This window comes from Peromyscus leucopus, chromosome 16_21 (genome assembly GCF_004664715.2).
Source record: "Peromyscus leucopus breed LL Stock chromosome 16_21, UCI_PerLeu_2.1, whole genome shotgun sequence".
Lineage (NCBI taxonomy): Eukaryota > Metazoa > Chordata > Mammalia > Rodentia > Cricetidae > Peromyscus > Peromyscus leucopus.
Genome location: NC_051084.1, coordinates 58,253,469 through 58,264,758, shown reverse-complemented (window position 1 = coordinate 58,264,758; position 11,290 = coordinate 58,253,469). Strand labels below are relative to the sequence as shown.

At 37.4% G+C, this 11,290-nt stretch overlaps 1 protein-coding gene across 5 annotated transcripts in view; it reads right to left on the bottom strand.

Moving 5' to 3' along the window:
- Nucleotides 1-3,855: 3,855 nt before the first annotated feature.
- Nucleotides 3,856-11,290, bottom strand: part of Col19a1 (collagen type XIX alpha 1 chain) — a 329,361-nt gene continuing 321,926 nt past the window's right edge. For 2 of the 5 annotated variants that reach the window (XM_037199721.1, XM_037199722.1), the window contains exon 49: nucleotides 3,856-11,163. In XM_037199721.1, coding sequence (XP_037055616.1) covers nucleotides 11,045-11,163 — 119 coding nt within the window. In that variant the 3' untranslated portion in view covers nucleotides 3,856-11,044. The remainder of the gene's footprint in view (nucleotides 11,164-11,290) is intronic. The other 3 variants (XM_037199723.1, XM_037199719.1, XM_037199720.1) reach the window with 2 other exon arrangements.

Sequence of the window (11,290 nt, the reverse complement as noted above, 5' to 3'; positions counted from 1 at the left end):
CATCGAAGTACAGTTGGATTGTGGCTTGTTTCACATTCTCTACTGATCACTGAGGTTTTGTTTCATGCACTCGCTGGTGATTTATATGTCTTGACTTCTTTTGAGAAGTATCTGTATTCTTTGGCAATTTTAAAATTGGATATTTGTCTTGTTCAGTTTAGTTTCCTACATATTTTGGATCTCACTCATTTATTGGAGAAACAATTTGCACAATCAAATAGAAAAGGAAGGAATAAAATTATCCCTATTTGTAGATGATATGATTTTATGTATAATAAACATGAGAGCCCATCAGAAAGCCCTTTGAATCAGCAAACCTTCAGTGAAGTAGGATACAAAGTAAGGAACTTTCTAACATACTGATAATGAACACACAGAGAAAAAAAGTCAGGAAAACAATCTCACTATAGTGCAAAAAATAAATAGGAATGGTCCTAACTAAGGGTGTGACAGCCCTCTGCAAGGAAAATATCAAGACACTAGAGAAAGAATAAGAACACTAGAATGTTGGAAACCTTTCCATGCTTACAGATTGGTAAAAATAATATAGTGAAAATGTCTATGTTACCAAACGTGAGTTCTTGATCCAGTGTGATCCCTCAAAAAATTTCAGTAACATTCTTCACAGAACCTGGAGAAAGTCCTAAAATTTACATAGATCCATGAAGGACTACAGACAACCAAAGTAATCACAAGCAAGAAGATTATTGTGGAGGGCACCACACTAGCCGATTGTGACTTACACTACTGAACAACAGTAACCAAACCAGCATGGGTCTCCCACACAGCAGCACATGTATCAGTGGAATACAACAAGGGCACAGAATTAAACCCAGACACTCGGGGGTTTTTGTTTTTGTTTTATTTTTTATGACAAAGATGCCAAAAAATACATTGGATAAAAGATGGCCTTTTCAGTAAATAGTAGTGGGAAAAGTGTCTAACATGTAGGAGAATGAAATGAGGTCCCTCTCTCCAAATAGTAAAAATACTTTAAGGCTTGAAAATGTGAAACTATTTAAATAAAATATAGTGAAGAGACTCCAGGAGACAGGGGTACACAGGACTTTCTGAAAAGAATGGCAATAGCTCAAGAAATAAAGTCAAGAATTGACAAAATGATTTACATGAAATTAAAAAAGCTATTGAGGGCTGGAGAGGTCGCTCAGAGGTTAAGAGCACTGGCTGCTCTTCCATAGGTCCTGAGTTCAATTCCCAGCAACCACATGGCGACTCACAGACATCTATAATGAGATCTGGTGCCTTCTGGCCTACAGGGACATATGCAGGCAAAACACTGTATACATAATAAATAAATACATCTTTTTTTTTTTTTAAAGCTTTTGAACAGCAAAGGCAATGACCATTAGGGTAGTTAGATAGCCCAAAGCATAGGGGAAATCTTTGCTACCTACATAACTGACAGAGGATTAATTTCTAGAATATATAAAGAACTCAAAGAACTAAATGCCAAAAACCCCAATCATTGGATCAATTGCCAGTCAATGTTCTGATGAAATGAATTGACAGTTTTCAAAAGGCATTTTTAGATAGTAATAAAAATAGAAAAACAGCATGTTTATGTAAACCATGGTGACATATGCGAGGGGCCAGGAACTATCCAATCGCAAAAGATGGCCATAAACACTAGGGGACCATTGCAGGAGAGAGGGAGAAGTATTTTAAGAGTCCGAAGCAGTGGCTGACTAGAGTGAAATACTTGTCTGGACAGAATGAGCAGGTGCATGAATGAGCTCAGCAGCTGTGATGGAATACACAAGACCTGCGCAAGCTCAGTCTAGAGAAAATTCCTGTTATGGAGAAGGGATGTGGGCACAAAATCCCACCTCTAGCCAAAGAGCTACGAGAGAGGGAGAGTCAGTTTTCTTTGAGGGAGTGGTCCCTGGTAGGCAGACCATGTTCCAGTGGATGGTCATAAACCCAAGAGTATACGGGTGGCACAAACTGGATTTGATGTGTTTTTTTAAAAATGAGGACACAAAGTTGGGTAAGTAGGTAGGGTTTGGGGGAGGGGAGGTGAATATGTTGAAAATGCGTGGTACACTATTCCCCTCCAAATTTTAAGAGATATGAAAAGTATTCAACAACTTTTGCAATCAAGGAAATAAAAATTAACTACATGACGATTCCATCTCCTCCCAGTCACTCTTATCAAAAACAAAAAATTAAAACAACCTAGCAGCAAATGCTAGGGAGGATGTGGGGAAGGGTGAATTCTTATACACTGCTGATCCAAATGTAAATTAGCTTAGCCACTGTGGAATTAATTGTAGTAGTGTCTCTAAAACCTAAGCATAGAGCAACTATATGACCCAGCTATCATACTTCTGGGTGTATACCAGTCAACATACCAGAGAGATGGTATGTAACAAACAGCTACAGATCCCTGTTTGTTAAGCAGCAATATTCACAATAACCAAATTGGGGAATCTGTCTAGGTGTCTGCCAACGGAGGAACAGATAAAGGAAATGTGAAATGTGAAGTATATATAGAATGTTAGTTTTATTGAGCCATAAAGAAAAACTTAGTGATGTCATTTCCTGGAAAATGGATAGAGCTGGAGATCATATTAAGTAATGTAAATAAGATGCAGAAATAAAAATATCGTGTTTTCTCTCTTGTGGGTCCTAGGGCTCTTTATAGGTCCATAAAATCATCTTTATATAGTCATTGTATATTATATATAATATATGTAGATATATTATACATTTATATGTATGTATACAGATGACGTGAAAGAGGGAGAGCAGGGAAGGGCCGTCCACGAGCAGCTGGGGAATCGAAGAGAAGGACTAAAGGGCAGAAATGGTAAGGGGTGGATATGTCATCAACTGGACAAGATTGTCTACATAAAACCAAACACAAAGCACAGTGAATATGCTCTAAATATAAAAACTAAACAATGTCTTTTCTACTACCACTGTTTGGAATGTTCTGTAAATGTCTGTTGAGTCTAGTATGATTCGGGTTAGTTGGTTTTCTTTTACAAACTGTCTGAATGATCTGTCCATTGTGGAAAATGAGGTTAAAATCCCCAATATTAGTGTATTAGAGCCCACCTCTCCCTTTAAAAGAGATTATATTCTTAACAATCGATATGTCCTGACCATTCAAGTACTTTATCACTGTTTACATGAACACATTGACTTGCTATTCCATCAACATGTACTGGAACTACCAACCAGAGCTAATGTATTTACTATGTCACAATGCATCTTTGAGACTTGTCCCACACAGAGACAATAGGTCCAAGGTCAGTTTCCTCAGTTAGTTTATGAAACTCAGATCAAAGAAGAGTAGGTTCCTGTGGTATTTTTATGCCAAATGTGTCTCGTGAATTTTTCATATATGAGTTGTTTGGTTAAAACAAACATGAAATCTGTATTATGGGATTTCTTTAAATTGTTTCTAGTATGTAGTTCTGTGCATCTATCATGAATCCTTATTTTTTTTGAAATTTTATGTGCATTGGTGTTTGGCCTGCATGTATGTCTGTGTGAGGGCTTTGGGTCTCCTGGAACTGAAGTTACAGACAGGTGTGAGCTGCTGTATGGGTACTGGAAATTGAACCCTGGTCCTCTGGGAGAATAGCCAGTCTCTTAACTGCTGAGCCATCTCTCGAGCCCTATGAATCCTTCTTAAAGAGAAAGGTTACAATTTGGTTTACATAGATTAGCACCACTTATCTAGATTGTCCTTCCTCCTGCTTGGGAGATAGTTTTTAGAAGTGGAAGCATCTGTTACAGTTCTCTATGGCATATTATGTAAAAATGGTACGTACTTTCTAGAGCTATGACACAAACAGGCAAAGAAATGATCTTTTCATCAAAGTGCTTTTATTTTAATTGGAGTGACATAATCAAATACAAGGAAAGAAAATGAAGCAATTAAACATGTTCTTCAGTCCTCTAACATCATATTCATAAGAAATAAAAAAAATAAAATTTCAAATATCAGTTCACCCAACTGTTACACAAACCTGATACATATCCAGGCTGTACAACAAGATCCACAAGATACAATAAGTAATGTTGGGGACAGCCACTTACAGACAGCTTATGCAAAGCTAGCACATCCCAAATGGCAGGAACAACCAACCCACTGTCTATTTCAGTTAAATAAAATGTTTACAGAAGCACTAATATTTGATGAAAAACTTGCAAAGAAAAGTGCCTAGTGAATGCTCTCCATGAAAGACAGCTGCTAAACCCAGGCAGACCTGGGATGCATCCCCAGCAGAACAGAGATCTCCATATCTCCTTCGATATGGTTTTAAAAGTTGGATAGTGTCCATCAGAGAACGTGTCAAGAGGGGTATGTGTAGGTAATTGAAGTTGCTCAGAAACGGGCACATTAGTCAAGAGCAAATAATTTCTGATTTCTTTCTACTCAGTGCTCCCGTGGAGGTATGATTTGATGTTTACTCCAGATAGCCAACAGGTTAGTTAAGAAGTATGAAAACCATTTTCCAGTCTGAGCACATAAATTCGCTGAAGGATTTTGGGTAATTATTTTCTGTCTGTCAGAAAAGTATGAATGAGTAGTCATATCGTTTGGTGACCGACATGAAATACTTTATATTTCAAGCTGGTTGAACCAATATTGCTATCCTTAAACATTATTAGATCTGACTCCAAATGTGCTTAATTTTAATCCCTGCTTTGGAGATCACCTGCGGTTGAATTATTCAATTTTGGAGATATAATGTTTTTGAGGTATAAAATCTCCAGGTTTAAAGTGAACCAATATTGGTGGAAAATATCTCATGACACAAATAATCCCAAATATCAAGAGAATTACTTTAAACATGTTGGTAACCCTGGGAAAGGGAGTATAAAAGGAGCAATAAAAACGAAATGATAGTGAGTTACTTATTTTAGTACAAATGGAAAATGGCCATATACAATCTTAAAACTGTAAGATAATATTTGTGCTTAAGACTTACAGGTTATCGTTTAAATATATACTTTTCAGTTATGACTTAAGTTGTTTTTAGTGAACTTGTGATGCCAAACATTAAGTACCAATGTCTCAGCAAATATTACGTACAAATTGGCTGGTTATAATACTGTATATTAATACACGTGCTCAAATGGTACTTAGAAGATTATCCAAAGAACTGTAACATGCTTGGCAGATCTGGTTATTGGAAAGAGGATGCTGTCTGATAGACATTTGTAGTCTTAACAAATGGCAATTCATGTTAACTCTGTTTCCCATGCTTCTGTGTGTTGTCTTTCATGCTACCTTAGTAACTGAAGAGAACAAATGGGGAAAATGACTCCAAGAAACTTTTTGGGATTTGTGTCTTCTTTTCAAGTTTATTTTGGCATGTTTTTACTTGGTCTCCAAGTTCACAGTTGCTTATGAGAAGGCAACAATATTATTTAGAGAGCACCCACTTAATAAGGGAATATGAAGGTAAGAGTAGTTAAGAACTCTTGAAGTCATTAGCTAGTCCATCTAGACACTTAAAGCCACTGACATATTTTAATTAATTAATTTCTGTTAGAAAACACATTGTGTATTTAAATAGTTATTGCCACTCTAAGGAACTTATTATATGAGGAACGTTAATCATGACGCTTCTTAGCTTTCTAAGAGTTCTCTCTAGCAGAGTCTAACTTGATTTTAATCTCTGTTAGAAGAGAGCATCATTGTGGGCTCACTCTGACTTTTGTTTCTGTTTGTAATTCTCATCTGAAATCAATATACCAGGCTTTTCATAGGCTCCAAGGGAGGCAGATGACAAACTCAAACTGTGAGCACCAGTGTGGTAGAAATATTAGCCTCCTAGTAGACCAGTCTCAGGCTCCCTGGAGGCTGTGGAGCTTGCTCTTGGGTTGAGAGTGATTGTGAAGTCTCAGAGTGGCCAAGACCTAACAGAATGGAATTGGAGTGGACCTTCGGCTACTGAGGCCTAAAGTATAGACACCGTGTTAAGAATTGCCCCTTAGAGTTCCCCGATTTAGAGTCGATTCCTTTATTGCTGAAAGAGGTAAGACGTTCATGACGCATAATGAAGCTAGAGGAACCAAGGTCTGCAAGCGTATATTCACTGGAATTTATAATGAAGTGAGTAGCATTTCACTTAATGTGAGTGTAATAAAATAAACCTTAAATAGCTGATGAGGTAAGATAGTGAACAAACAAAATGGAGAAAAATACCTCCTAAATGTTATTTTAAAAATAAATAGTTATAAAATATTCCATAACACAATCTGAATGCAAATTCACCACAAGTATTTATCCTTTAAATACACCGTAAGTACCACAGCAAAATAAAAAGTTGTAAAATTGCATCCTTATGCTCGTAAACTTATTATCGTCAAGCAACACCCAGCCTTGTGTTAAAATTTCAGTAGTTAGCCCTAAGTTTAGTGATGCCTACATTACTAGCATTCACTTTGGACAAATTTATGAAGCAAGTAGCCGACTTCTTGACTCACACCATATATCACTACCGGAATTAAACTTGAAAATTTTTCCATGGAGCTGCTCCTTGCTGGACTAAGTTTCACCTTGTCTTTTGGAGAATTATTTTCTTGCTGGTCTGCTTGTCTGAATTAGTGTTCTCTGTGTCTGCCTGGAGCTTCATTCACTCCAACCAAACTGATGCCATTTTCTACATGGTTTTGTTCAGTGGAATGTTGACATGATAGCTCCAGTTACATCAGTAAATAAAAACAGAAACCACCTCTTTTCCTGTTTCCTGTAACTCCCACTCATTGAACAAATTTAATGCAACAAATGCTACTTTACACACTGACTGATGAAGAAATACAAGTCAATGAGCTACACCATGACACTAACGCTCACGGCTTAAAGGGTACTATTTAAACTCTTCTGAATCTCCTCACTGGGGTCTGTTTAATCTCGGAGAGGAATGGAAGAAAAAGGGAGTGTATGCTGTATTCCAAAGCCAGGAGAGAAAACCCTGTGTGTCTTCACACAGTAGATATGTCCAGACAAGTGCAGAAAATAATTTGAGAACAAGGGCAAGTGTCAAGTCTGTTCAACTTTTCCTTAGGTCATTTAAATAACATCAATATCACTGCACCTGCTTCCAGTATTACCAACATTAGAAAAAAGATGGCATTTTGAAAATCAGTTTTCTTACTTTTTTTGTCACTACATATTTCTAGAAAAATAGACATTGTACAAATTTAATTGCAAAATTTATCTTGAGCAATAAGGAGTTTAGACATTGTGTAATGTATAACTTGTCTACTTCTTGTGTTAAGCTAAATGTGTTTCACTGTCAAAAGAATATCTGCCCTGTCTGCAGGGGAGGATGCATACTTAGGTGTGTGCACATTAGTCATTAAAATACAAGAGTAGCATAAGACAACCTTATGGCAAATTTGCATGTCACATATGGGTATATACATAATAAATAAATAAAAATGAAACAACCCACAAGCCAAATGCTATGGTGCCTGCCTCACGAAGATACTGAAAATTCTGAAAAAAAAAAACCCCACAAATTAATTAAATGAAATATAGTTTACAAAGACTATTTACAAAACAAAGAAAGTGCCAAGGCCAATGTCTGACTTAAGCGTCCACCAGACTTTTCTAGGTTTTAGACTTCTGTGAGTCTGTTCCGTTCTGAACAAATTGCCTCCAACACCATCTTGTGGACAAAAGGAGGTATATAATAAGTTTCTCAGAAATGAGAGAGGCCACAGAAGAGCTTAGCAGAAGAACTAAACCATATTTAAAGTCTAAGACATAGCCATTGAGATTACTTTATAAACTCAACATCGGATGGTAATTTGTCTAGGCAGTATATCATGAAATAATTCGTTAAGCTTCATAAATAGGCAAATCTTTAATTTTCAACTATATCATGAAAGACAGAAAAAAAGCACACGAGGTTAAAGTCATTCAACAGCTCTCTGATCAAGGTAAGAAGATGAAAAACTCAAGACTGACTGTGCTTCTGTTGTGGTAGGAGGTACTGGTCAGTGCTTTCAGTTGGCAAGAACAGTGTGCGCATGCCCAGGTCACTCTCTTTCTTTTGACTTCAAAAGCCAGAAAAATGAACTGAGAATAGCCCTAACTCAACTGGCATAAAATTTAGAACTTGAATTCTAAAATCCTTGTTTATGAAAAAAAAAAAAACAGTTTTAATATTGTCATCATGGTCTGTAATTATTTTGTATTTAAAACATATCTGTAGTACAAATGAGAGAAAATTAATAATTCTTCTCCTTTGCTAAAGATAACACCTGAAGTAAACAGCTTTTTTTTTTTAAATGAAATAAATGGTTATTTAGAGGAACATTTCCTGTCCTACTTTGGGGACCAAATTATCCTGTTTATTTTTATTGAAGGGTTGAGTACCTGCCAATCTCTTTGTTATATTAGCTAGACCTTGTAGCCCTTTGTTATGAACAGAACTGAGACAGAAAAAAACAGCTTTCAAGATAAATAACAGTGGGTTGAGGGTTTGTGCTATTGAAGTACAGTCCCAGCTCTCTAGTCATGTCAGACTTAGTCACATGTCCCAGTTTTTAAAAAATGAACTTGAATCATGGTGACAGGCCTCTTCTCAATATACATCATGTAACATATTTATCCCCTACACTCCTCAAGTCATGTGATCAAATATAAATCCTTGAAACAGGAATAAGTCAGTCATACATTCACAGAAATTGGAAAAAGGAAGAAGAATAAAGGAAGAATTCTATACAATTTGTAAGAAAGCTTTCTGTTCTGTGGACCTGAAGTGAATGTAAATGATGCAATTTACCAAGCAAGAAAATGAACTGCATCTTTTTATACATATGAACTGATCAACTAAAAAACCCCCAAATGCATTGATCACCAGCCAAATGTCCATGAAAATATTAAAACTATAAAATAAATAGTTTTTGTGTAAGCCAAAAGGCAAAAGGATAAATAACCAGTCAATTAATATGAAAAATAATCTTTGAAAACATATAAAAGTCTTAGCTTTACAGCAAATTCAAGTAAATTAATATGTGCCAGGTAAGTTGTAAGTTTTCAGAAAATTTAACAAATCGAAAGCTCAAAATATACATATAGCACCATCTTTTCACCTTATGTACATTTTGGGGGTAGATTATCATGTGATTATGAAGATACATATGCAAATGTTTGCATATTCTAATTTTGTGATTTTAAAACACAGCACCATTGCAAGTATTGCATAAGAAAGAAAATAAAGGAATAAGCAATATAATGTTTAAAACATGAAGAATAAATAAAGTAGACTTGGAAAATAAATAAACTTGGATGGAAATATACAGCCAAACTCAATATTAAATACCCAAAAAGCTATATTACGCACAGCCATGTTGACAGTACCTGGCCAGCAGCTCATCTATTTGTCAGTGAAAACCTGTTCAAATCATGGGTGCATTTAAACAACCTCTGCCTTATATCAGGCATGCTTCCCAGGAAAACCATTCACAGCTCTGCCCACTCTCTGTGGGCTTGCTTTTCTAAACCCATTGTCTGTTTCGATTAATAGACAGAAGACATCACCCTGTCCTGTGGAATATGTGCTGTTCCTTGAGGTGTGAACTTGTCTCTGTGACCAGAGGGCTCTGGTGGCACGTGTTCAGCTTCTGTGGGATCCAACCAGCTAGATCCCCGCAACATCCTTGTGCTGAATAGTCTAGAAAATCAGTTGTTTCCCACAAAAAGTTCTCCAAACAATGAATAGGTAGGAAGTAAAAAATACTGTTGGGTAATTCAGTTAAGTCCACTGGAATTTTGCTTCCTTTCAGAGTATATGTTTGGTTTATTTTATTTTAATTTCTGCCCCCCCCCCCAGAGCTGAGGACCAAACCTAAGGCCTTGAGCTTGCCAGAAAAGCCCTCTACCACTAAGCTAAATCTCCAAAACCAGAACATAGGGTTTTGAAGCATGTAGTGATTTTCACGTGGTGGGTCTGGCTTTCTTCTATTGAACTCGACCTCTTTCTGGAGCTCCTGAGAAAATGGTATTCTCCTTAGGACCATGTGTGCTTCACGTACTTGCATGTATTTGTTGACACGTCATCCTCACTTTGCACTGTTCCAGTCCTTACAAACCCCGTGCTTTGCTCCGATGGTGGGTCTGGGGATCACAGAGTCAGAAGAACAATGCATCAAAGAGCACCAAGGTCTTGCCAGGCTCCTAAAGCTCACCATGTACCAAAGACTGGTGCTTTGCCTTTGCCACCAAACACCTCTTAGGGAAAACCACTTTCTGTTCTCTGTCGGAGACTCACTGACAGGGTCAGCTGGTGTCTTCCATTTTCATGTAGCATATGTTCGTGAGGAGTGCTTCAAACGGAGCTCACAGCTAGGAAGCCACAAAACCATTTCAGCAGTTGGCAATGATGAGTTTGGGGGCTCCCTGATAAAGAGCTCCCATGGTTTGTTTTTTGAAAAATAAATGAAAAGTGAATCTCTTATTGCCTGTTTTTCTGCATAAATAGAATGAATGTAGGATGGTATAAGACTTCTTGTGAAAATCAGTCATAGAACAAACAGTCAACAGTAGTAATGCACTGTCTCAGTCTCAAAAGAGCAGAATGAAAATGTTAAGCAACAACAGTAAATTGAAAGATGAAGAAAATATCAAGATAAACTTGAAAAATTAAAGTTCAGAAATCAAAGTCTAATCATGCAGATGAGTTTATGAAGTGTATGTCGTCTGGGTACCAAATCACGTCATGTGACTTCTGAAGAAGCGGTGACAAGCTTGCTTGCCTTTTTCACATGAAACTGAGTAGAACTCAGAGCCACAGTAAAGCAAAACATACGGAACGAAGTTGGGAAACACCTGAAAATGCTGGTTTGCAATTACTGTCAGAATAGGATTCAGATGGTGGCTTTGGATGTCTGCCCAACATCAGAATTAAAAAAAAGACCAGCAAAGGAAAGCAGTCCAGAAATCATAAGCCTCTAGAGCACGTGATTGGGAAGCTCGTATCGAGAGCTCTAAGGGCATGGCAATATCACCAGGAATGAAGTCTTCCTCCTTCTGTAGTTTTTTCATTTTCTACCCCTGCTGATGGGCAGGGGTCATAGGATGGAGGCAATCTTCTGGATTGCATCTTCCACTGGGTCCTGGGGGTCCTTGAGGCCCTGGGGCACCAGGTGAGCCTGGCAAACCCACTGCTAAAGAAATAAAAATACACCATGAGAATGCAGATCACATGTGATCCTGTCTGCCTCCCTCTCTCCAACCACCACAGGTCATTCAACCGAACTGGTAAGGTCCACAGGGGAGAAGAGGGCTATTCTG